Raw genomic sequence first — 25411 nt, 5'->3', positions numbered from 1 at the left:
AGATCGGTAGACAGACAGATGTGGTAGTAGGAGGCTGGCCATCTGCCCCTCATTGCCCCACTCTCCCGCACCCGCACTGGTGGGAGATTCTCTTGATCCTTTAGCTATAGGAAGCTATAGGTGACAATGATGAGACAGCACTGAAAGCCATGCCAGGCAAGTGTACGAGGCGTACAAATTATTCCTTATTTACAGATCATGGGCAGACATTATGTACATGACAAAAGGACCCCCCGCAAAGCGAGTCTTCCTGATAAAGGTGCGGGCCAGTGAGGATTGTGACACCAAGACTCTGAAAAAAACAGACAATTCCGTTGAAGTAACACCATATCGAGAGAATAGTACTAACTGGCAAGGAATGCAAAAGTTTACATTGCAACCATGTAAACATATAAACTGCACAATCCCTACTTGTCCATTCACCCTGCTTGCCATTAACCTTCCAGCCATTAACCTTCCATAACTCCTCGAGATATGGTCAGTTATACGACAAATCCTTTTTGCCCCGGGCGCCTGTCATGGCCCAGAGTGTTCCCACCCAGTCAGCAAACGACTAAAGGCAGAAGGCTACGACATTGAGATGGTTCATTTACCGTCCGTAGGACCAGTCGAGTACCTTGCCGACTTCTCACCCGACGTTGCCCATATCAGAGCCGAGGTCGAACGCATCGCCAATTCTGGCCGAAGGATCGTTGTGGTAGCTCACTCCTATGGAGGCGTCGTGTCGAGCGAGGCAATCCAGGGCTTGGACTTGGTAACACGCCCGAAGAACGGTCAGAGTGGCGGTGTTGCCCACTTGTTCCTTTGCTGCTCCTTCGTCATATCGAAGGGGAAATCCGTAATCGGCACTTTTGGCGGGAATAACCTTCCATGGTGGAATATTTCGGCAGATCGCCTTGCCCTTAGTCCCATTTCGCCCGGCGAAATTTTCTACGTGTCAACCTCTGAGGTGCAGGGGGCAGTGGCCAGATTGAAACCACACAGCTATCAGACCCTCCATAGTCCCGTCACGTATGCTGCGTGGAAACACGTTCCTACGATCTATCTTTACTGTGTCAAGGATAACGCCATCCCTTTTTATGTGCAGAAGATGATGGTGGAGGAGACGGCCAAAGGTTATCCCCATTAGGACGGAAACGGTGGACGCGTCTCACAGCCCACTCTTTTCGGTCCCTGCAGAAATGACGGCCGCCATACGGAGGGTGGCTGGGGAGGGGGTTTGACCTTAGTGAAATTTCTTTCTCGCGGGATGTTTGGGGCTACGGCCCATTTGTTTGTTGTCCATAATTGTTTTACAGTCTTTGCCAGAGTCCACTGGTCACTATCATCATCGTATTTATCTTAGTAGGTTTGAGGGGCTCAATGAAAGCCCAAGACCTTCTCCCATCCGATCCAAAACACCGCATCAATGCGTAGAAGGGCAAATCGGATGATATCGAGACTCTTCGCATGTAATCGAAATATCGTTCTCGCCCGATCAAGAGTCTCCCTGCGCTCAGTGTACTCTTCCCCTGAATTCATACCTTCAGGGCCACATAACTGGTGAGCGGTGACCGTCAGCAGGAACAAAAGATTCATTATAGAGGCAAAAGACGTTTTCGACCCTCTTCTTGTCAGTAGACTGGTTTTCCCTAAGATCTTCATGTCATACATACAAGGTGCCCAGAATGCGTGGTAGTGTGCTGGTTGTAGGTTTGATATAAGGCTCAGAGCCGCATCTGTCTCGGTTGATGCTGTTTTGCGAATCTGCGACCGTGCGGCGTGCCACTCTTCATCTTGCTCTAGTTCAGAAGCAGGATGATCTGTATTGTTGAATGGGCGGAGTAATGCGCGGAGGATTAGGATCTTCACGGATTGATAGGCGATGTGGAGAGATGCTGAATCATTCGATGTTTGTTTACGTCCGGCTGTCGGGTCCATGGCCAGTAGTAAAGGTAGGCTGGCGTGCCATGCTGTGAGGTCGTGCATAAGTGGACGAGCGTTGGAAATTGTCAAACGGAAGTCCTTGGACAGGGCGGACAATCCACGTAAAGAAATAAAGATAAGTTAGTTCGCGTAGCTTTACGGCGGGTCCTAGAGTTTGTGAAGGTCATCGCTTACTAAAGGCTTGTGAGGACATTGTCCAGGATTGTGGTGAGCTTTGAGAACTCAATAGCATACAAATGAGCACCACTGGTAGAGGTTTCAGATTCAATGTCGCTCGAATTCAATTCGGTAATGAGCCAATCATTTCTTGAGATGTGGCTTGGTCGGCCGAAGCTAAAGGCGAGCCACTTATCTATAGCAAATACCACCCATGATAAACGGCGACGGGTATGGATTTCATCTGATGGTATATTCCATATAGAAGGGTTCAAATGCAGACCGAGGGTTTGTGCCATTGACACAGTCATGCCGAGAAGTGTCCACTTCACCGTGCTGTCAAGTAACAGAGGATTCGAAGGCGGGTGTAATAGGAGAATCAGTGCTGCCTGCAAGGACTGGATTGTCGGCTCAGATAAAGCATGATTAAGCTCCCTCCACGCGATTCTAAATAGGTCTTGCGGCGACGGAGGACTGTACACGAGCTCGATGCATAGGTAGTCATCAAACGTCGTAAAGGGCTGGCTGATCAAGTATATCGCCGCTAGGAGATGTGCCGATGAGGCTCGTGGATCTGGGAGTCGATCCTCGGAAAGAATGGGAAATTGTAGGTTAACGAAACGCGTAAACCTGGTGGTACGTCAGTCACAATGTAATGCTAGCCGAGCTCAACCAACTGACAATTGGATCAATCGCTCCCCAATCTCCGGGGTGACGATCTGCGATAGACCAGACAATCCTTCCCCAGGAATTGGGGGTTCCAGGCTAGTTAAGGACTTCGACTCGTTGCTCAACTCAGGTTTCGATAACAAGAATTGCACTGGCACCTCTGTATTTCGTACTGACCGTATAGCAAGCTTGGAGAATAGAAACTCTGATCTTATATCGAAACGATAGTGTCGTAGAACATAGGGATCCATATCACCAGTCAGACCACACAACTGAGAAGTCAATGATGGATGGTTATCAAGAGATGGGGGACCCAGACCAGGATTCGGCTCTATATGAGACAATCCCTGACCCTCATACATACTGAGCATCAGCTCATCCATGATTCCATGGTCTTCTCTACCCAGGACAGAGGCATGTGGATCGTCAAAACCTTGCCCCAAGCTAAAGTCAAATAACTGCTCGCCAACGCTTGGATCTTCAGCATGCATAGGGCTTTCCGTCATATGCATGGCTGCTGAATCCGTCGGTTTCACCAAGCTTGCAAATACCGATGACTCATTCGTTCGCCCATCACTAGAGCCAGCTATACCGTTGAAAGCGTTCCGTGACGGGGAGGCAGTATTCTGCAAATGGTGCCTTTTCTTACGGACTATACGGTCGGTGAACTCGCAAGGTTGTCCATGAACCCTGCATAGGCGACAAGGGGGAGCCGTGTCGATCTGACACGCCGACTTCCGAGAGCGACAAAGGTCGCATGCGCGTTGAGCTTTGCTCATGTACCTACGGGGCCCAGTCCCTGAATATGGGTGCCTTCTAGTAAATGTGTCATTGTCCATGTATCTAAACCAGTGACATTAGGGTTTATGTTGGGAGAGAGAAGAGAGACAATCAATCACTTGCTCTTTTGAGACAGTGTGGTCACGAGTCTCTAAACTATACCGGATCTGTACTAGTATGGCGTCACGTGCATGTACGGATCTCTTATCCAAATTAAGAAGGTGGTTTGCTTACAGTCTCCCAGACCAGTCATGCCCTAATCACTTGCGTACAATTCCTTACATGCGTTCCAAGATATGTGACTTATAGATAACCACTCTCTTCAATTCTTGGTACTCTGCATTACTATTGCCGATATACCGTATTTATTCCAGTGAATATAGCTAGAAGCGAAGATATATATTCCCATAAATCCTATATCATATACCCTTACAACTTACTATGAGCCTGGAGATGGCCGAGGATGTCAGCGGCCAAATCAACCGCATCCATAGCCATTCCCATCCCAGCTTGAAACCCAGTCCCACCCGCGCCATAGTTGTGTACCACAGTGTTACCCTCCGGCGTGGTCTCGAGCTCCACTCGAGCACCGCCTTGCCGTGATGGCCGCAATCCCACGGCAACGCGAATAATTTTTGTTTCTCCATTTTTGAGGACCGGCAGGAGTGCTGCCGTTCGACTCAGGATAGATTCGGTCTCTACCGGTCGGGCCTGGCTTGTGTGGTCGCGTGGCTGTAGGTAGCCACCTAGTATCACGGTGCCATCTGAGCGGGGCCGTGGGATAATATATGTCTCGTAGTCTTTGCCATGCCGCATAACATTGACGTTGACTGACGGCGCCTTTGCAACAACAATCTGACCACGTGTGGGATAGCATTTCAGGTCAGTAACTCCCGCTAAGCTAAATGCTGCGTTGCCGACGCAGTTGAAGACAATGTGCGTTCCTTGCAGGAAGGCGTCCTGTAAGCGCGATACCTTTCGGCGGACAAATCTTACACCACCATACCGGGGTTGAGATAGGAGGTGTTTCAGATGTTCGCAATGTGCGGGCGCATTGAGTGTGACTGTGGTGAATTTTATACCGAAGGCAACCCCTTCAGGGAGATCGGATGAAGGGATTATGACAAGCTACCAGTTGAAGGCCACGGAGTTAGCGCAATTGCCTAGTGACTTTCTTTGTGTGTTAAAATGGGGATTTACGTCCTGGGCAGCCTTACATCACGCAGATACTCTGTCATGCTGTTGATCTTATCCTGCGATGGTGCTTGGTCCCAATACTCTGTTGACTCGGTTTTGGACAGATACTTCGCTTCTTCCGCCCCGGCATCAATCAAGCCAATCATGGTCGAGTAGCCAGATCGATCCCAGCGCAGTGCGTTGGCATCGCTGCCAGATATGCCTGAAAAATTCGCTCCGGCCCTAAAGCACAGACGGAGCGTGAGAATACGATCTATGCAGTGCAAAAGGAAGGCATATCTGCGCACCAAGGAGAGGTATAATCGATAGATTCATCTCCCGGGAGATGTTCCGCCATAACTGTGACATGCCGTCCATAGCCACGTTTCGATAACTCCAAGGTAACGTTTAAGCCGATGATACCCGCGCTAGATGATTAATGTTAGGAAACATGTACGTGAGTCGAGAGCTCCTATGTTCTTACCCGAGCACCACAATATCGTTATGCGCCATTTTGAATTAACCTTTTGTCCTTATGGTGTCTTAACACTGTGCTGGCTTATATAAACCACCGTCAGGATAGACAACGTCATGCCAATGGAATATCCGGGCTTTCTCCGATTGGCGGCATTCCTGTGGAGCCTTAAAGTGGAGAACAAGTGATCCTATCAGCATGATAAGGTGCAGGAGAGATAGCCGAGGATTGGGCCTTGGAACTAAGGTGGAAGTAAGGAAACTTATGACTAATTGCATCAATAGACGGCAACTGATTAAGGAGAAAATTATTGATTACAACCCCAAGGAACTGAGGAACATTCGGCTATGTACCTTTTCCCGTCACCACTATGCATTTCCCTCCCCCAATTTGTGCCTCTTCGTCTTCCCGCTGGCCCAAAGTTGTGGTCTCCACCGAATCCAATACCGGGACTGGCTGATTCAATACCCTCCCGAAGAGTACATAGAACAGGATTCCCGCGACGAAACCTACAATAGCTAGAGATCCATACATCCAGACTAAATAGGGATCCTGTGAAACCGGGGCGAGTCCGATACAAATGGCCGCCGCTACGCCGATAGTCAACCAGAAAAGTGACGAAACCAGGGAGCGCAGACTATTGACATGGCCAGTGAGTTTAGTGTGTTAATCAGGTAACCACAAAGCTACCTTACCTTTCGGGGGCATTGGTATATGCGATTTCCAAGCCCGTCACCACAACGAAGGCCTCCGAGAAGGCGACTAGAACATATGCAGGTGTCTGAACCCAAACGTGAATGGTTTGCGCCGGAGAGATGTATATGTAGTGCTGGAGCACACTGGCGTACACCATAGATATAGAAGCCATGAAGAACCCGACAGTAATCTTCAACTCTGGTCGGAAATCGATCTTAAAGTGACGCAATGTTGGGTAGACGACGACTGATCTTGTGTTAGACAGCTGCCCTGAGAGTAAACCCGGTTGCACTTACGATCGAGGAACGGGATGAAGATAATCAAAGCTATAGGGTCTAGATTTTGCAGCAAATCATTTGGAGTGCCGTGCAGAGCCATCTGACCAGCCTGGGAGATGAGATTATTCCAGATCTGGACCCAGCAAATGAAATAGAACGGGAACAGGAGGAATAGCTGTTCATCATGGTCAGCGATATCGATGGTCATTGACAAAATTGTTGGTCTTCTATACTTTGCAGGCCCTCATGCCCCTTTTAACCCCATCAACACTTTGATCGGTGTAGTTGGCGTTGGATGCGGCAGAGTATCTCTCTATCCGACCCCGTTCCCTCAGGGCACTGGGCTTCGCATTCTCGAAGCCCCTTTCCGATATAGCAACATATACAGTTCTGGCGGTTTCAACAATTGGTGAACCCTGTGGTTGGGTCTTGATATACAACCTGCTGCAGCATGTGAAAACGATGGCAGCAAGGACAATCACACTGTACTCCAGTATTAGTCAAATTTGGATGAACAACGAATATTTTATGTATCTATACTAACATCAAGGGTATGAGAAAGGCCAGCCAGAAGGACACTTTGGCTTCCACATTGACGGTAATCAAGGGTGATAGAGCACCGATATTGACGGCCCAGTAGAACCTGTAACTTTAGCATTAATATTGTGTGGTACTCTACCTGGCAGGAACAAGGAATATACCACATGAACATTCGCTCCACGGTGAGCTCAGGGTCTACAACCACACGTTCTCCTGACTTTAGTGTCTTGATAAAGGCGCTGCCCTTCGTATACTGTTCAGCACAGAAAGGGGTGACATTTGCTTTGATTCCACCTGTTCCCAAGCCTATGATAACCATCGAGGCAACGAGCCCACCAAATGCCGATCCTCCATTGATAGCTGCTGGGGTCGCAGTTGCTACAAGGATAGTTAAGCCGACGATGTAAACCCCAGAGGCTATGACTATGGCCTTAAATTTGCCGACATACTGATCTGTGTGGTTCGGGAGAGCGATGAGTCAGTGGACAGTGGGCCTTTCATGTACGCAACATAGACTGTCCTCACCGGCTACCACCGCCCCCAGAATGGTGGAGGCATACGCCCAAAACTTGAAAAAGTTACCTAGAGCAGACGCAGTTGCTTGCCCCTTACCAAGGGCGCCTGGTAGTTCTGCTCCAGGGATGTATGGATTCCTGCCGTCATGTGTTCAGTGGTAAATAATAACCCAAGGTAGCGAAGCAACATACTTGATGTAATTCTGTAGGGGTCCACTAAGGCCGAAATAGGTGAATCTCTCCCCAAGCTCAACAACGATGATGAGTCCGACAACCCAGGGAATACGGTCAGGCACTCGACGCAAACCTGGTTCATATGCCCGGCCGACTTGAAGAGGTTTCTGTGCATCTGAGTGAGTCACCATTGACTCGACTTGACGATCAGGGACGTCTGAAATTCTTGTGCTTTCCGCCATGACGGGTGTGGTGCTGTGCATGAAAGCCTATGCTGTGAAGGTCGAGCCGTTTTGAATCAATCTGTTGATGCCCCGTTTATAGTCTCTCCAGAGACTCCATCCCTCTTATCTCCGGTTCCTGATAAGGCGTTTTGCGGGGAAGCGATACGAGATTGTGGATGCCGATCGCGACCTTCCTATCAAAATGGATTTCAATGCCACCAATTGAAAGTGATGCCGATACGGCTCCACTACATCTATTATCTATTAGTCTCTGCTTTAGGGGATCCTGGGCAAACCGGTTGATGGAGCTATGAGGGGATGGTAATTGTCTGCGGTGACGGAAGCCACGTTGGAAGAATATATCACCTCCTGGCAGAATATCACCTTGCAACGTTTACCAATTGATGCAATTTCTCATTCACACCATGGCGACAATTACAGAAACAGATCAAATAATGACCGTCCATACCTTGGCAAGGCGGCAAGGGAACGTGATACCGGAAAAATACCTTGAAGGCCTAGATGTTGAATGGCAGGAGATGTGGACAAACCACGGAAAGGACATGACAGGAGCTCACTTGGTGACTATTGAAGAATTTCGGCAGTGCCCTGAGAGATACAGCTTTACCTACCCAACTTGGACAGGTGAATTCTATTCATAATCTATGTCGAAGAAAGCTACTCACTAAACGTGTCTTGACTTCACTTTACAGGCCCCGAAGTACATCATGTCCGAGACTACCAAGTCCCCGTCTCAAATCCCAAAGGATCGATCACCTGTCGCGTATACACACCCCCCGGGCTGGGCCCATTCCCAGTACACCTAAATTTCCACGGAGGCGGCTGGGTACTTGGAGGCCTACAGTCGGAAGCCGCTTGGTGTCGTAGCATCTGCAACGAATCGTCTATAATTGTCATCGACGTGGATTATCGTCTTGCCCCGGAACACCGATATCCTATCGCGTTGTATGACTGTTGGGCCGCAGTGCAATGGGCACATTCCAACGCGCAAACCCTCAACATTGACCCCAACTCCATCTCGATCGGGGGACTATCCTCGGGTGGGTTGATCACAGCTGTTCTTGCCCACTTTGCGCGTGACTACTCTCCTCCACTCGAATTGAAACTCCAACTGATGGTGGTGCCTGCGACGGACATGCGCTACGTGCCGCTCTCTATAACCGATGCAGAACCTCTTACTGCAGAAACCTGCCCGTACCCCAGTGCCATATTCTGCTCTGACCTGCCGTGGTCACCACTCGCTCGGGAGTCTTGGTTCCTAAATTACTACGTTGGCACGGATGAAGCGGTCCGATCGGAGATCCTTTCAGATTGGAGAATGACTCCTGTCCTTTCACCCTCCCTGAAGGGACTGGCCCCGGCACACATTGTCACAGCTGAGTTCGATGTAGAACGGGATGAAGCGGAATACTATGGACTGTTACTTCGTGAGGCAGGGACTCGAGTAACCATGAAAAGGTACGCGGGTGTGCCACATGCGTTCGCCCATTACAACCATCCCACTCGGGGATTGCGCAAGAGTCGAGAGTACATAAGGGATACGGCGAGGCTTCTTTCAGAGGTACACGGTACCGGTCAACGGGACGAGGTGGCGTAGGTTGCTCCAAGTATCACTACCGGATAGGCGTCACTGTAGATATACGTGTGTGTTGATTACTCTTCAATTTGATAGATAGAGGACGTACGAGCTATGCTAGACAAGAAACCCTGATTATTGAATGGACTTTAAAATGCATTGCTTGCATTCATCTCCTCCTGTTCTTCTAGAACTCTTCGGTATGTATGATCAAGTGATGCCTCGCCTTGGGCAATGTGGCATAGTCCAACCATGCTTCCTTGCGACCTAGTCAGGGCAAATGAGGAAGTGTGGCCGAGCGATAGCCTCACGAACACCATTTCAGACAATTGATGCTGGATTGGTTGATACACTGAGTCGGACAGCGCAGGTTCGCACCCAATCGCCCATTCGTACATTGAGGGGCACACATTCCGCTCTGCTGCTGATGGCATTTTTCCAGTTACCTCTTGGGCAGGGAGTGCGGGTCTCGATTTCAGAGTTCCACTGCGGGAAGGGCAGGTGCTAGTTGGGATGTGATGCACACAGCGTAGGTGACGATGAAGCCGAGAGATTCCTATCAGAATCAGACATGATCATCACCTTAGAAGGGGAACGTACTGACCAGAGACACTGTCGTGATTGGGTGTGATAGGTCCGCTATTGGACGGCGTCTAGTGGAGTAGCAGAAGTGGTACTTGTGATAACTGGAGAAATCAATTGATGTTCTTGGTACCAAGTCCACGATACTAGACTATTTATACATCATCACTATACCCTAAGCTAGGCGTACCAAGGACCTGATATATGGGGGCCGTTCTTCACATTAGATGTCCTGATGAAGTCCCCGCCAATTGTTGGATACAAGGTAGATCCCCAATATAAGATCGACATTACCTTCTAGTACTGGGCTTAAGGAATCTAAGGTAGCATTGGCCTACCTGCCAAGAGAGTACCAGTCCCAATTTGGTGTTATGCCCTGCTGTAATCCCATCAGACAAGACCGTAAACGGGTACAAGGTTTTGGCTGCATTATCTACGATTAGAGCTGAGACTTGTTGAAAGCTTCCTTTTAAGTATCAGAGCCTTATGAATGCCTGGTAGCTTCACCATTACATCGTGTTAACTGTTGGAATGATCAATTTGTTTAGCGACACGCTGCTTAGCAACTCTATATCAAAAGGTAGTTTTCGAACCATAATATTTTGATATTCAGATTTGATGCCCGACACAACTCTCTGCCAATCATCGCACGTCCCTTTGCTGCCCTGAAATCTTCATGTTTATCGATCTATACCAAGGGCCCCACCTTCTGGTCCTACAGTCCAAGAATGAGATATTATGTTCCGTCTCACTTCGCAGGTCAGCTCAGCCGCAGGAACCGACGGAGAAATTCTACTAGCGCATGGGTAAGATGTAATATGAATTTATCCAAACTCATAAAGGCATGTGCTTCTCAGTTTTGCAACACAGTTTCTCATAAAAGAAAGGCCGTATTATCAACTCAAGCTGTTGTATTGTGTATTACCAAGTTTGATTGGCGTACCCTGGTCCACTGCTCGCGTCCTAGGTACGTCTCCTATCAAAAAGGTACGTCTTCTATATTCAATGCGAATCCTGGCCAAAGCTACTTATTTCTTCACATAGCTGACAGTGCGCAGCAGACATTCACGAAGAACGTTTAGCATATTCTATCCTTGCAGTGTGATTTTCCATAAGGCAAAGTGAAAGGCGAAAAGGAAGGACAATGATAAAGTAGAAGTAAAGAAACACCCTTTTTCCGTGTATCGAGGTAAACGCCTAAACGCCAGACACTGTTGTGAGCGCAGTGGCAATTAAATCTCTCATTCGTGGGTACAGTTAGCGGCTCAGTGATGCAAATGAGTATCGATCAAGGAGAGCAAATTCTAGCCGGATAAAACGTGTGGAAAGATGTTAGACAATTTTGGTATAGAGTAGGAATCGATAGGTAAGCTCCTGAGGCTGGTGAAAGCCTCCACTGTAAGATAGCCAACAGAGGAAAGGTAGAGAACGGTGCAGATCATCACTAGTACCACGAAGGCAAATCTGACCCAGGAGAGGGTATACTTAAACCACCCTTCTGGATTCAACTTGCGATGTTCCTGTGGTTCCCGTCCAGTGGATCCAACTCATCTCTGGCCCCTTGTTTTGTTCATAATAAATAACATGTACAAGGCTGTTTGGAAAATTGATAATTGGAACTTCCATTCACGATACTATCATCCTTGAGTGATCATACCTACTGGGCGTTCGGTATCTATAACCTGAACTGGAAATATATTATATCGCTATATAAGTAGTACTATAGCGGTTTCCAGTTGTATATGTAGGTCTGAAAGACATTCACTGCTTTCTATTACTTATTGCGTTTAGTAGGTTTTGTCCTGCTCGTTGCATTATAGCATTTATTGAAAGGCTAGACCAGGCGCACAAATCGTGCCCGGAAAGGCAAAATTGCCCTGAAATAAAACAAGATGACCAAAGAGCATTTGCGGTCATATGGAGCTGAAGGGGAAGGGACAGAGAGGAAAAGCCTTTCCCATATCAGTCTAAGGTGGTAGTTAATAGTAGCTACTCTCAAGCAACCCATAACCCCCTGAGATAATAAACTATAGGTGTGCCAGCATAGAGGATCTCAGGATTGATCATCCATGCGTTCCCGTCGACCCTCCTTCATTAGCATTCGTTATAATGAAGAACATTATTTTCTTTATGGTTCTTAGTATATTCTATTCCACAAGCTATATGGCTGCAGTGCCCCCGAATCAAACTCCAAACATTCCACCAGATCCCATTGAGCCGGAAAACCCTGGATCAGGGAATGTCCACGAGGTCTCCGAATTCAACTACGCTCCCTATGTCAATCCGGATTAGAAAAACTTAGAGGCAAACTAGCAAACGTCGGGGACAATTGCGAAGTTATACCTGCCAGATGCAAATTTAGACTTCTCAAATTTTCCCCCAATCTGAGTACCACCGAAGCGACCCAATATACTCCAACCAGGCCCCAGTCTCAGGCTCCTCAAATCGGGCGGCGATCAAAGGGCCAGTCAGCTATAGAGAAGTATTTGTAGTGAGTTGATGTCAACACATATCTATTATGAATGGATAGCTTACATTGGCAAGAAATGCATGGCATATGGATCAGACAACGTCAGTAAATATAGGTGTCTCCCCCCTCGAGGTGTTTACAAAGAATTTAGGAATTGGGCGCGTGCTGAGTGGATTTCGTGCAATCCACAAGCTCCAGTAAGATATCTATTCAGATTATACTGCAAGCCCTGTACTAACCTGGGATTTACAGGGATTTGTAGAATAATCTCGGAGGATACAAGATACCGCAATGGTTGGGAAGTTGGGAGAGGAAGCAGAGATGTAAGCCCTAAATTGCCGATCTGAGCTTGGCTCTGGAACTTGTGGGTCAAGGTGGATTCAAGTTATCAACCATTGATGCAGTGAAATAGCCTCTGCTTTTTAGTAAACATGATTTTGATTGTGCTTTTGATCTTCTTGTATTCTTCATTAAACTGCCACGATTAGACTTATACCTTTCTGCGTCCTCAGCTAAACCTAATTTGGCTTGGATATACTAGTATATTGTTCCGGAGTTGTCTAGGATCGCTGGCTGGAGTAGGGTCCCACTTTATCTGACCCTTAACAAACCATATAATTCGCACCACAAACTTTTCCAGAGACAAGACGAAATATATCTAAACATACCACTCAATGTACGGATTGCCATCTATTAGTTACAGAGTATTGAGAATCCCCTATTTCAACATAACGGAGTGTGTTCCGCTAAGAAATGCCATGGCCCCCAAATTGAAGCTAGCCCTAAGAACTAAAATAGTACTATTAGTCTATGCAGGACCTCTTTAGGAGATAGTTATTAGTTTATATGCTTTGGCCAATCATAGCGGATGAAATACTCCCTTAATGCAGTTTTCCATCTAACCAGAGGACTAGTAATACATTATAGTATTCGCCTCGTTGTGGATATTAGTCAATAGAACCAATCACCACTCACGGGAAAGGTGGCAAGACAAAGCCGGTCATTTTGCACTTCGCTCCGGGGAAAGTCTTGCTTTACTTTAAAGCGTCTCAATTCTAACCCCTAGTCTGAGTCCTTGATTTCGCTTCTTCCACATCCCCTGAGGTGGTCTGTTTTGCAGTCCGCCAACACCAAGACGTGTACATCCATCTTTCCGCTTATAGTCGTCCTTCGCCACACTGTTCCGGATATTAATCTCAAAGAATATATGCTCACGATGTTTGCCCGCAAGTTCCTATCCTTCACGCTTCTCATGGCCGCCGCCCTGGCTAACGAAACCGTCACTCTCTTCCTGCCGGAATTTCAAGGGATATCCCTGGTCGGACGAGTTATAGAAACTGTAAGTGGGCTATCAATTGCGCAGGATAGTATCTAACCCGACTAATATCAGCAACGAAATTATCTAGAATGGTCCCCTGACTACGTATGTGATTAACTGCGATGTCAGACCCAAGAACCGGGAGTTTTACGTCATTGGCGAGTGTGAGGGCTCGGCCACTGGGTTTACTGTGACCCATGGCCCATCTACCTTCCGTGCGGTATTCGATTACCCTGAGTTGTGAGTTTTCCTGGTCTCCGGCAAGTGTTATCAAGGAGACATTTACACCAATAGATTGTTTTGTCGCTTCTTCTTACCTTTTATAGTACAATGGCGGAAGAGTGCGCCATCAGCGCGTCCACATCACTATCTTACCTACTCTCAATAGACTACGGATCTTCGACGGAGGTGGAGAGCGGGGTCACTGTCGGCCCAGCTGATGACTTTTACCAAGCTTTGGTTATCACCGGCAGGGAAGCGGCTACTACGCCTGCCACCGTAAAGGCCTCCCCCACTGGTGTTATCGCCACGGCGACTGGGTCGTCGGTGAAGGCCTCAGCTGCTAGCGCTGCCGGTCTACTTGATGAAAAGGCGAAAAAAGAGAGCCAGGCTTGGGCGTCCTCGTCAACCAGCACCAGCCAGAGTACAAACGCAGGTTTGGCAAAGGCTACGGGAAATATAAAGTGGGCTATTGGGGGTGGTGCGGCCGCTATGGCTGTTATTGGCTTGGCTTGAGGGCCAACGATGGGTGAACGAAAGGCTATGTCTTAGGAGAAGGCCCCATAAGTGAAGGTGGAAGGGGTAGAACCGTTGGTAGCGCTTTTAACGTGAGATACAGTGCAGGTGATATAACAAAAGTCCCAAAACCACCATTCAATTGTGCCACAGTACTAAAAGATTTAGCAGGCTCTAGCATTATGAACATGTATTTACGATAGCGTAAGCATATAGTTGGATGTGAATAGGCTTGCTAGAACATATCAAATTAAACGTTGTCAATAACAAGGTGTAACCATTGCCTCCCACCTATCCATGCTAAAGCACGTTTCGCGCCTAACTATCATCACTTATAAACATAAATATCGATCCACGGTTTAATATCTTCATATTCGGCCTCTTCTAGTAATCTACATATCCGCCGTCGATTCCGTAGGCGGAGTGGGACATGTTGTAAAGGGTTCCCCGGTTCAAGCACTTCCACTTGTGCGAGGGTGCGAACAGGGAGCTCCCAATCCCAAACACCTTCTGCCTCATAGGTCAAAACGTCGTCCGTATCGGATGTTGGAGGGTGGCTCTGTATGACGGAGATATCTAAATCCTAAAGCCAGGGTAAAATCTGCCGATTGAAAAGCATGTCACGCCACAGTCCTGGCGGTAATGAACGGTTGGGTGTCAGCTCAAGATTGACGAAAGGGTGTAGATTATTGTAGATCATGCCTTGAAGCTCGGTGGGTAGTGTTGTTAGTGCAGGGAATAATCCAGTTTGTCCTTGTAAGGGTTGTGGAAGAGGCTGTAGATGTGAAGATCTCTCCAATGAGCCCTGGAATGGGAGATGGTGCCATTTCGTATTCCTAAAGTGGGTGATTGTTAGCGATAGGAAGAAACTAAAATAGGGAATATATAGAGCATTCGTAGGCCTTTCGTTTTCCAAAAGCACACGCAGCATGGTGATAAAGGGCAGTATCGCGAAAGTAATAATAGTGTGGTTCAACCACACGAAGTGGAAAATGCGAGCCTTTGAGTCCCAAGGGATAATAACCCCAACTCACCCGAGTCACTCGCTGTTCAAAATACTTCATAGAACTTGCTGAGGGGGTTGGGACGCTTTAGACCTGTCACAATTACTCCAGCATTCGAAAAAGCCTGGCGATACTCTACTAGATGTCGCATCATGTCTAAGCATTCCGAATGCACCGTTACATACGGGTACTCCATATATAGATCGTGTACTAGTTTTGAAGAATGGTGTATGTATCTTCTAGGTTCTGTTCTTAACAAACGCTCCCCGTAATGCACACTGTGGATCTCAATCTCTATAACGAATCAGCAATCTCTCCAGCAGATTATAGACTTCGTATTAGAAAGAGAGTTCAAGGAGTAACCCACCATCTATCCCGAGTACTTCCAGTGGTAGGTCATGATTTGGTAGGCTCAGAATATCCCAATCTTCTTCATAGTGGTAATTTTCAGCTTGGATGGCAAGCGGTACAAACTATTGGTACCTCTCAAGGTTCTTATTTCGCACTTCCTCTACCACCACCTTCATAATTATAACTGGGTTATCGTTTTAGGAGTGCTGAAGAAGAGCTTACAAAGCTTGGGACGCCGCAAATAACACAGCATATACCTTCCGCTTCATAACCTTGATCCCATCGCTCCTATTCGAAGAGATCGCCCCTAGATGGACGCTCGCTGGGATGAAACCCCAGGGGGTCAAAGTCTATGGGCTGAAAATCCATGGTGGGCAGGTTGAATGGAGCCTTTACTCGGTGCTCAGACCAGGAACACGGAAATCAGATTATTTTGTGACTCAGAGAAGGTTACATCACCTTCTAACTAGTTAGCGTCGTAGGTTACGCTAAGCAACATGACTCGCATGTAAGCACATCACATCAATACAAGAAGTTCCGCTTATTGGTCGATTCCACTACTTGGCTTGGCGCTGTATATTAATACCCATTATTCTTTCCCCATAGGCCGAGCAAGGCTAGATAATGCCTGCCCACAATCGTGCGTCTAAACCACTATCAGATGAACCCATTCAAGCAGATAATACAGGCCACGTGCTTCAAATCGTTAATTCCTTGGGCGGACCTTGCGAGATCCCTAGAATTTGTCAGGTTATTGTCTTGAATGGCTGGCTAGCTTGTCTATTTGGTTCTCTAGTCGAGCAAAATACTCGACCCGGAGTCTTAGAGTATGCTGGGCGGCCGATACAGGTAAGTGTATCCGTTTATACGGCAAAGGCCGCCGTGAGGTTGTTTTATATCTCACCTTAATCTACGCGAGCAGACAGACCGAGCAACTGCCAAGCTTGTCATTAGTTCTTCGCATAGGAATGCTTGGAGCCAATGACAAGCTTGGAATTTACGCCGTTTAAAAGGTGTTTATCTGTGCGGTGTCCTTGTGTCCGAGGACATTCTCCTAATTAGCACTTGATAGCTCATGCAACCTGAACCTTTCGCCTTATGCCTGTCGAGTGTTTCTAGGCCCTGGTCTACCCCATTAAATTATATAGGTAGGCCCTTGATAATCGAAGCTATTCCTCGCCTTCCCCATTCCACTCTAGTGTTCAATTTTCGTCACTTGCTGTACATCAGTTAGAAATCAACTTGATCCTTCAAGCCCTATAAAAGCAGTGACACTTACAATAGAATTAGAGCTCTGGGGTTGCCCTCGTTAGTTGACCCCTAAGCTGCAGAAAACGATTGCCTCATCTTTTGGCTTACGATTTGCATATACCACGCTATGTACGTTCCATCCTTTGGGTTATATAACGGTAGCCTAAGTATGGAGAAGATATGCAGAGCTTTTATGACCGCATTTTCGAAAAGTCTTGCCCCATAGTAAGTACTAAGAAACTTTGTTTGAGCAACTACAGCCATGACTAAACCAAAACGCTCGCCGTCGGCGTCCTCTCGGTAGCATCGTACCCTTTAGGACCTTCAAAGAACTCCTTGGTATAAATATAAGGCAAATGGGAGGAAGTCCGAGATTCCCAAACGGTTTAACTTCAGGTGTTTTTCGTAAATGCCTTGATGTCCAATGTGGGCCGTACTCATAGAGCAGCTTCCGATCTCGGCTGAAGCTCTCTTGGGTACTATCCGAGGGTTACTAGACATACGAATCTTGGCGGAGGGGCATCCAGTGGAGCCAGCAGTGCAGTAGCAACAGTCATTATTCCAGGAATACTAGAGAGGGATTGTGATGGGCTGAATACAAGGTTAATTGTAACATCAACTGTTGCTTGCTTATATGTACATAATGTTATTGATATCATGAAAACCGTGGCTATCCGAGGCAATTATCTGGGCTATGAATATCTTCGCCCTGATGGGACGACAAGGTACGTCGTCCAAAGCATGGAAGAGTGATCTGGAGATGGACAGTCTTTCACCGTTCGCTCATTGATTCAGCCAAGTTCCGAGAGATCAAGGCAAGCCAAAAGCGACATACAAGTGGATGCAGACATCGACGTTCCATTCGCAAATACCGCATATACCCATACCTTCTACTTGCACCACCTAACAAGGTACACTCCTTGCCTTGACCAATTTAGTCTTGCTTGAGACCAACTCTCCCCGCCTTCCTCAACCCCAAGAACCCAACTATCGTACAAAGAATCATAGACCCAAACATGGTCCAGAAACTCGCCCGGTACCCATCCATTAAAGCGTGCTTTTCTTGTCCGCCGGATTTATCCGTGACCACAGTCGAAATCACCTGCAGCACAGCGAGACCCAGCGCACTTCCGAATTGTGCGGAAGTATTGAATACCGCCCCCGCCAAGGCTTGAGTATCATTTGGAAAGACATCGGTGATGACGATCAGTCCTACGGTGAACAGCGCGTCGAAACTAACGGGTTGCAGAATCTGGGCGAAAAAGGCATTACCCCAGTATGGCCAGGAGGGTTGGATGACGGCCATTAAAAGGGGGGATCCGGCGCAGAGGAGTGAGGTGACGGTTACGATCCAGACGGCGCGCATTCTGTGGACGAATAGTCCGATCACAAGGTTGAGGAGTGCGCCAACAATAAGGCTTGGGAGAATCCGAATCGATGCTTGGAGAGCCGATAGGTATTGCACCTCTTGGAAACTGCGGGATGATTAGTGGATGAGGGTGGAGACATGGAGGGGTCATGAACTAGGACACTTACAATAAACTCGCGAACAGTTCCATGGAATTTAGCACTGCATTTGACAGAGCTACAGTGGCACAAACACTCGAGAATGACGTGTTTTTCCAGAGTGAATTGGGGATCAGGGCTGTTTTATTCCTCTTCACGCGGTAATGTGCGGAGTAAATGAACAACGGGAGGGCAACGGCAGCCAGGCACAAGATCACAATGCTTTCGACGGATTTGATGTGAGACGGATCCGCGCTCAGAATACTAGCATTTGAGTCAATACTGGAAACAGTTCAATCCCCATGGGTCTATTACTTACGCCAATAGATAGCACAGCAACGCCATGAATGCAGACGCCAGGCCGGCGCCGACCCAGTCGATCTTTGTCCGGACATTGTGAAGGATATTCTCAGTTTGATGAGCCTCGCTCTTGGGTAAAATCCACACGCCAAGCATCGCAAGAGCGACCGTTATACCCCCGGCAATGTACCAGCCCGCTCGCCAACCAATGGTGTCTACTAAAACACCGCCTATGACGAGTCCGAGAGAAAAGCCAAGGGGCTGGCTAAGTCCGAGGCACGAGAAAGCCAGGTTACGGCCTCTGCCTTGGGGCAGAAGTTGCGTAATGATCGAAACAGACGAAGCCAGATGGAACGCAAGACCAACACCCTGGAGGGCTCTCATTACCACCAGCCCTTCTCCATTCTGAGCCAAACCTTGGCCGATCATCAACCCTCCGCTCGCGAAAGATCCCACTAGTTCAACCCATCGTGGACCAACGGTATCGGCAATAGACCCCGCTAGGAGAAGGGTCGAGGCCGTAGCGAGACTACTCACTGATGAGGGCCAGAAGGCTAAAGATGATGGCAACTGGAGATCCTTGGTGATAGTCGGCAGAGCGATGGTCACCAAGCCATTGATCACGCTGGCCGTGAGAGTGACGCCGACGAGTTGAATTATCACCACGACCTGCTGCCAATTCGACTTCTTGATGGAATGGCTACTGGCTGACGATGGCGTGTTAATACTGGCGGTCTCTGTAGTCATGGTTGTCGCAGTCATGATGGCTCCCGCGCTCCGAAGGGTTGGTCTTTGAGGAAAAGAGCCGGGGCGCATGAATTGGGCAGGCACATCGTGGGCAGATAAATTCGGAAAATTTTGGGCCGGTTAGGAAAAAAAAATGGAGACGAGAGGGTTTTTTAGCAACCAAATTACTTAATGGGATCCAGTTCCCCACGACCAAAAGCCTTATTATCTGATTAGATCCGGGGTTGACTCATCGGAACCCTAGCCGGATTGAGTAGGCGGCCTATCCTATTGTCGATATATTAGTCACCAGGTGTACAATGTAGACTGCCAGACTCGCCAAGACTGTCTATATCGCAGACAAAATATCTTGGCGCAACTAGGGTGAGGAACTTCCGAGTAATCCTTCTGATGATGAGATTGCTAGCCATGGTCACGAAAGAGCTCGAGTATGACTGATTACCCTGAATACCCGTTCCGTTCGGCGGCTAATCTGCGCACACACGAGATTGGTATGGTCTTGATCTCGGCTAGACCCTATGGAACAAACAGTGCCTATAATTATCCCCTTGGATCGTGGGTTACTACCAACGAGAGATTCGTAGACGAGAAGAACTGATGCTCGTTCAAGCCTAGCGACGGGGGGATAAGCGCACCCGATGGCTTGCATTTCCGCTGCAGCCACAGTCATCGAATATATCGTTCAAACCACCGTGATGTCGGACGAAGTATTGATGGCCGGTGAAGACCAACGACATCATCTGGTGGCCCTCCGATTCGAGGTGCTACACATTGTAGTCATAGCAATCCCTGGAATATAAATTCGTGGCGTTCGACGTCCTTAGAGAGTTAGAAGAGACGACTGTAGGTTTGTTAATGGTATACTTAGGCTAACTAATTGGCCTAGGGATCTGCTCGGAATCACACAGTCATTGTGGGTATGTTATACATTGCACACGTTCATATTGAGGGCTCCTTTTAGTCTTTGAGAAGCTGGATTTAGGATATTGTTGGGTGAATGTGTAAGACAGGTATGTCTAAGAATGAAGAGCAACCTTAGCGTGTGCCATCTGCCTAGCACTGTCACAACCATACTTTTCTACTGTGCGCGGGAGATAAAGCTTTTAGACAAACTGCAGTGGGCGTTTATCAGCTCGGGCAAAGTTGGTGTGTATCACCAGTCAACCCATGTGTCCCGTTACATGGTGATAAGTAGTGTTCACGTTTCCCTACTGTGTACTACCAGGGTGACGTTGAACTTGGCAGATGTGAATCATAAGGTCTCCCGAGAACCTTAAAGTTCGTTTAACCACCCAGACGACAATTATACAAACGAAATTAGAAGCTCAACGTAATCCTGTACTGGATCTGCATTGCAGATAGACTGATTAATTTTCATGAAGAGTAAACTGAATCTGGTGGTCTATGCCATCGCATGCCGTAGTTACATTGTGAAGCGGAAAGGGGAATTAATATATGCAAAGAGGTGAGCCATATCGGGCGCATTACTTAAAACAAAAACTGGCCTTTCTCTAAGACCAGTGAGGAGCGTTCAAAAACAAGCCCATCAGGACTCCACCCAGGGTGCCGGCAATAGGAATGGTAGCGACCCACCCAATGAAAAGGAGGAAGACTCGCTGCCAGTTCACGGCTTTGTAGGTGCCATTGCAGAGACCGACGCCGACCGTAGCGCCAGTGATACACATGGATGTCGACACGGGAAGGGAGTATTGGGAGAAGATGAGGACAGTGAGAGCAGCGCCCATCTCCATGGAGCAACCACGACTCGGCGAATGGTAGGTGATCTTGTTTCCCATCACTATGTACGACAGACTCGTTAGCAGATGATCGAAGAATCGCTTCTAACAGACATCACTTACCCTTCATAATGTTGTAGCCGTAGGTGATCAGGCCGGCGGAGATAGTCAGGGCGAGTACAGCGAGTTGCCACACGGGGACGGGAGCCTTGGATTTACCAGCATCGCCAGTCGTCCAGGCGGAGTACATCACAGCCCAGGGTCCCACGGAATTTCCGATGTCATTGGCACCGTGAGCGAAAGAGGCCGTACAGGCGGTGAGAATCTGCACAAACGAGTAGGTATGTTCCACTTCATTGGGATATTTCTCGGCATGGGAGTATACCCGGTTCATGCGGTCACCTTCCGGGGTACCGTGAACACCAGACTGGGCGGCGTGGATGTCATAATTCATACCGTAGAGAAGAGCAACCGTAATCATGGCAGGGATTCGCTTCAGAAGGATGAAGATGTTGCGCCATTCGTATATTTCACCAGCGCCCATTGGGTTGTCCCGCAGAGTGCGCATCGCCCATCCGAGAGGACCACGCTTCTTCATGAGTCTGGCATGGAATCTAGCCTCTCCCTGCGCTACGAGCTCTTTGTATGTGGCCTTAGTCTCCGCCACGACTAGTGCCTTCTCCTTGGTCTGGGTGTGGTCTTTGGAGAGCTCTCCGGTTGTGGAGCCAGCCGTCGAGGGAACGGATGCACTGTCATCATGGTCTTCCTGGACGACAGCGTAATCGGGAATCTTCGCCTGTTCTCCGACATTTGGGGATGCACGGTTGAGAAGCATGGGGCCCATTATGAACATCCACCACTTCACATCCTGGTCCTTGCGGATGACACGGGAATACACAAAAGGAACGAAGAAGAGGGCGGACAGGATGGCGACACCACCGCCGCATCCCAGCGTGACGGCCGCAATATACCAGCCCGGCTTCTTGTTCAGACCCAAACTGGGGGACCCCTTGTACACAATCGACAAAGTACAGATCGTCGCGGCGATCAGGAACCAGAAGGGGGAGGTATAGACGGCCCATGGAACAGGGTTCTTCCTCATGTGCACAACGACCTTGATCAACATGAAGATGATTGCCCCGAACGCACCAGAGATGATCGGAGCCATTCCCAAGCCGGCAAAGATAGCTCCAAGACCCTTGCCATTGTTCCAACCCCACTGGACCTTGGACGCGCCCGCCGTCGCAACACCAACACCGGCCACGGCAGACACAAGAGAGTAGGTGGATGAGACGTGAGTGGAGTGTCGGGTGCACCACATAACCCAGGAGGATGCGGCGGCTAGGGCACAGGCGAAGGCAAGTAACTGGACACTCGCGTCACCACGGAAGGCTGAGACGGGGATAATTCCATTCTTGATGGTATCAGCGGTACGGGCACCGACGCAGACGGCACCGAGGAACTCGAAGATGGTGCCAAAGATCATGGCTTGACGGTAGGAGATGGAACGCGACGACACACTGGTGGCCCAGGAGTTTGCGACATCGTCTAAGGTGAATGGTTAGTGTGATTCCCACCACCCCACATGGACCGAGGTGAAACACTTACTTGCACCGTTGTTGTAGGCATCCAGAAGGGCAAAGATGGTGCCGATGGCAAACACGTAGGTGTACTCGTCGAGCGCGACCATCTTGACGGAGAAGGGAGGGGGGGGGATGAACTGGTGTTCGTCCGATGAGAGAAGATTGAGGGATGTGCGTAGAGAAGAAGAGAAAGAAGAAGAAGGGGGGAGATGGGAAAGAGAGACAGGGCAAGGTTTTATGTCGTTCTACCTCAGACCAACGTTGTATATGAAAAGTGGGACGATATTGACCCTGTGGCAACCTCGAGGCACTAGTTCACTTAGCTGTATGGTCAAGCCCTGACGGTGGAAAGTTTCAGATACGATGGGGTGGAGGAACAGAAGGAGAAACCGGATTCAACTTCTAGAAAGCAACCGGATGATGCACGTGGGCACCTAGCCCTCGACGTAACCTTTTTCAATTCCATAGAGATCAATATCAATCTGACAAAATGGAAAAGAAAAGAAACGAAATAAAAAAGATAACATGGACTAGGTATTCCACGAACATTAGTCCATTTCCTTTCTTTTTTCCTCGGCGCCCTATAGCCCTCGGACCTACACCCTAGAGAGATTGCCCTCCCCCGAAGGATATGCATCCTTCTGTGACATTTTTTTGGAGCGTCCGCCCTGCAATACGAGCTCTCCTTTTCCACCGCATGACGGTAGCATTGCATCTCGACTGCGGTCTTCTCCCGGACACGTTCCTCGCTCCCGGTATCTGATTCGTAGCCATTGTCACACACTTCAATTACGCCCGTGGCTTGACATCAACCAGAGCTTCAGCAACCACCGGCGTACTTGGCGCCCTTGGCAGAGGCATCGAGACATCTTTATATGCTGGGTGGTCGTTTTGCTGATATGGCTCTTCCGGGGACGGGGCTTGGCATCAGACCGTCACTCAGCCAATCAGTGGGGGCGCAGCTCCCACGAGCTCAGGACGGAGTCCCCGCTTGGTCCATGCGCTGTGTTGCCAAGTCTCCCTCCCATGCGTGATTTATTTAAGCCTTCCAGTGCCATTGGTTGCAGGGCTCGGCGGTACTACATTCACCTACTTTGCACGCTTCCGGAATTATACCGGATCGAACATGGAATGTCACACTTCTAGATCTGAGAGTAGAATACGCTGTATTTAACTAACAATATAATACTAATAGATCTACATTAAACTGTACAAAGTACCCCTGGGGATAATATATACTGGATACCAGCAATATGGGTAGTGATGGCGTCAGATTTATAGAAATTTATAAGGCTACTATGAACAGGATATTATTCTCTTTTAACCACAAAGAATGGTTAATAAATGTTTAGCTTAAATTATTTTAAGATACCTGTCAGGTCATACCACTGGAGTTCAACCCACCCCACGTGCTCACGAGAAAGGTCGCTGATGTTTGGAATGGAATTTCTATCAAGTCATCCTGTGAGCACGTGCCCCCTGTTTCATGAACATATTTTGCACATCCAATGGAGAAAATGGATGGATCTTGCCACGCACAACCAGTTCCACCTACCCTGTACATCATCTTTCTAGCTTGCTGCAAAGGTGTCCACACCCTTTGTCCGCCGTGTCCACCATCGCGTCCGCTGCTGAATCCTTCCAGTGTGTCCGCTCCGGGTTCGCCCTTCACAGGAACTGGTACATTCAGGAACTGATTTGCCACAGGACTCGCAGTAGTGTCTCTCGCGAGATCGCTAAGCTGACCACCTTATTCGTCAGGCCCCGAGCCACTGGAGGATCGTTGCATACGGGATGAGACCTGATCCTGATCCTTCCCGTTGCCCTGCTGTGTTCTTCCACCACCTTGCCACAGTAGCCTTGACGTCCCTTGGCCGCGGCAGGCGATAGACCAACGACAGTTCTTCCTGATGCTCGCCTAACGCGAAATCTCTGCACCTTCAGCCTTGCAGCGACCCCTGTCGTGCACCCCAGGCTCAGACTATGCTGCCACCCCTCCCCCCTCCCCCCCCCCCCCCCCCCCCCCCCCCCCCCCCCCGGGCTCTCGTTAACACCCTCGCGAAAGAACTCTCGATGGACTGGGCCAGATCCGGCCAGTCATGGCCCCTAACAATAGGAAAGCAGTTCCTGCGGATGCGTCAGTTACTATGAACTTCAATGCCGCTGTAAATGATGAAAGTGACACAACCTTCTCCGCCTGTGGGTTGCGAGCGACTACGATGTATAATTGCTGAGACGGAATCACGTGTGCAAAGGTTGGCCTGCCGTCCACACGCAAGATATTGATCATTCCTATGTCATTGGTCTTCCTGGCTGTCTATCATCGCGTTTATTCGCTAACTGTTCAGCTGGTATCAGGGCTTAGGAAGATAGAGACAAGCTATCACATGAAGAATGTTATTATTCATACCGCGTAACAAAGAGAGCCACCAGAGTTAAGACCCAAAGCAATTGCGCACTAGCAAATCATGGAAGATCACCTGGGCATTGGAGAGCTAATCGAAGGGCTTTCTTCGTATGTGAGTCGCAGTTTACCCACGCCATGCATTCTACCGTCGAGAGGTCTGGCGCTAGATGACGACTGATACATAGTTGACTTGACAGCTCGAAAGATGCAGACAG

At 48.6% G+C, this 25411-nt stretch overlaps 7 protein-coding genes across 7 annotated transcripts; 3 read left to right on the top strand and 4 right to left on the bottom strand.

Moving 5' to 3' along the window:
* Window positions 1-211: 211 nt before the first annotated feature.
* BDW43DRAFT_304864 (alpha/beta hydrolase) lies at window positions 212-1223 on the top strand (the record flags this gene model as incomplete). The annotated part of the gene is made up of 3 exons (XM_032045689.1): window positions 212-269; window positions 483-1081; window positions 1116-1223. 3 exons carry the CDS (start codon window positions 212-214, stop codon window positions 1221-1223), a joined length of 765 nt encoding a protein of 254 aa, XP_031893968.1.
* A 64-nt stretch (window positions 1224-1287) lies between these two features.
* BDW43DRAFT_294864 (transcription factor domain-containing protein) lies at window positions 1288-3565 on the bottom strand. The gene is made up of 4 exons (XM_032043997.1): window positions 2764-3565; window positions 2101-2712; window positions 1656-2035; window positions 1288-1604 (listed from the first exon to the last, which is right to left on the bottom strand). The coding sequence occupies exons 1-4, from the start codon at window positions 3528-3530 to the stop codon at window positions 1360-1362; spliced, it is 2004 nt and encodes a 667-aa protein (XP_031893967.1). The 5' UTR covers window positions 3531-3565; the 3' UTR covers window positions 1288-1359.
* A 395-nt stretch (window positions 3566-3960) lies between these two features.
* Window positions 3961-7627, bottom strand: BDW43DRAFT_324210 (FAD-binding oxidoreductase; the record flags this gene model as incomplete). Its single annotated transcript, XM_032049912.1, has 13 exons — window positions 3961-4659; window positions 4749-4950; window positions 5016-5135; window positions 5258-5265; window positions 5552-5819; window positions 5878-6124; window positions 6175-6331; window positions 6390-6639; window positions 6701-6799; window positions 6858-7149; window positions 7222-7349; window positions 7404-7539; window positions 7591-7627. The coding sequence occupies 13 exons, from the start codon at window positions 7625-7627 to the stop codon at window positions 3961-3963; spliced, it is 2643 nt and encodes an 880-aa protein (XP_031893966.1).
* A 407-nt stretch (window positions 7628-8034) lies between these two features.
* Window positions 8035-9227, top strand: BDW43DRAFT_317127 (alpha/beta hydrolase; the record flags this gene model as incomplete). The annotated part of the gene is made up of 2 exons (XM_032048464.1): window positions 8035-8254; window positions 8323-9227. 2 exons carry the CDS (start codon window positions 8035-8037, stop codon window positions 9225-9227), a joined length of 1125 nt encoding a protein of 374 aa, XP_031893965.1.
* Window positions 9228-13474: 4247 nt separating this feature from the next.
* Window positions 13475-14311, top strand: BDW43DRAFT_304860 (uncharacterized protein; the record flags this gene model as incomplete). The annotated part of the gene is made up of 3 exons (XM_032045688.1): window positions 13475-13597; window positions 13665-13816; window positions 13903-14311. 3 exons carry the CDS (start codon window positions 13475-13477, stop codon window positions 14309-14311), a joined length of 684 nt encoding a protein of 227 aa, XP_031893964.1.
* Window positions 14312-17851: 3540 nt separating this feature from the next.
* On the bottom strand, window positions 17852-19485 carry BDW43DRAFT_304859 (major facilitator superfamily domain-containing protein; the record flags this gene model as incomplete). The annotated part of the gene is made up of 3 exons (XM_032045687.1): window positions 17852-18392; window positions 18454-18687; window positions 18743-19485. 3 exons carry the CDS (start codon window positions 19483-19485, stop codon window positions 17852-17854), a joined length of 1518 nt encoding a protein of 505 aa, XP_031893963.1.
* A 1358-nt stretch (window positions 19486-20843) lies between these two features.
* On the bottom strand, window positions 20844-22906 carry BDW43DRAFT_257419 (inorganic phosphate transporter). The gene is made up of 2 exons (XM_032039889.1): window positions 21330-22906; window positions 20844-21268 (listed from the first exon to the last, which is right to left on the bottom strand). Exons 1-2 carry the CDS (start codon window positions 22690-22692, stop codon window positions 20982-20984), a joined length of 1650 nt encoding a protein of 549 aa, XP_031893962.1. The 5' UTR covers window positions 22693-22906; the 3' UTR covers window positions 20844-20981.
* Between the last annotated feature and the right edge of the window lie 2505 nt (window positions 22907-25411).

The sequence above is a fragment of the Aspergillus alliaceus genome (assembly GCF_009176365.1).
Source record: "Aspergillus alliaceus strain CBS 536.65 unplaced genomic scaffold BDW43scaffold_99, whole genome shotgun sequence".
NCBI classification, from domain to species: domain Eukaryota; kingdom Fungi; phylum Ascomycota; class Eurotiomycetes; order Eurotiales; family Aspergillaceae; genus Aspergillus; species Aspergillus alliaceus.
This window is presented reverse-complemented; position numbering and strand designations above follow the sequence as displayed.

What these genes read in the sequence shown, in the direction of transcription:
- BDW43DRAFT_294864 (XM_032043997.1), bottom strand. Translation starts at nt 3,530, where the DNA reads ATGAGCAAAGCTCAACGCGCATGCGACCTTTGTCGCTCTCGGAAGTCG. An exon ending in GGGGAGCGATTGATCCAATT is followed by an intron (nt 2,713 to 2,763) that starts GTCAGTTGGTTG and finishes ACGTACCACCAG; the next exon opens with GTTTACGCGTTTCGTTAACC. An exon ending in AATGTCCTCACAAGCCTTTA is followed by an intron (nt 2,036 to 2,100) that starts GTAAGCGATGAC and finishes ACTTATCTTTAT; the next exon opens with TTCTTTACGTGGATTGTCCG.
- BDW43DRAFT_257419 (XM_032039889.1), bottom strand. Translation starts at nt 22,692, where the DNA reads ATGATCTTTGGCACCATCTTCGAGTTCCTCGGTGCCGTCTGCGTCGGT. An exon ending in CGGCTACAACATTATGAAGG is followed by an intron (nt 21,269 to 21,329) that starts GTAAGTGATGTC and finishes TGTCGTACATAG; the next exon opens with TGATGGGAAACAAGATCACC.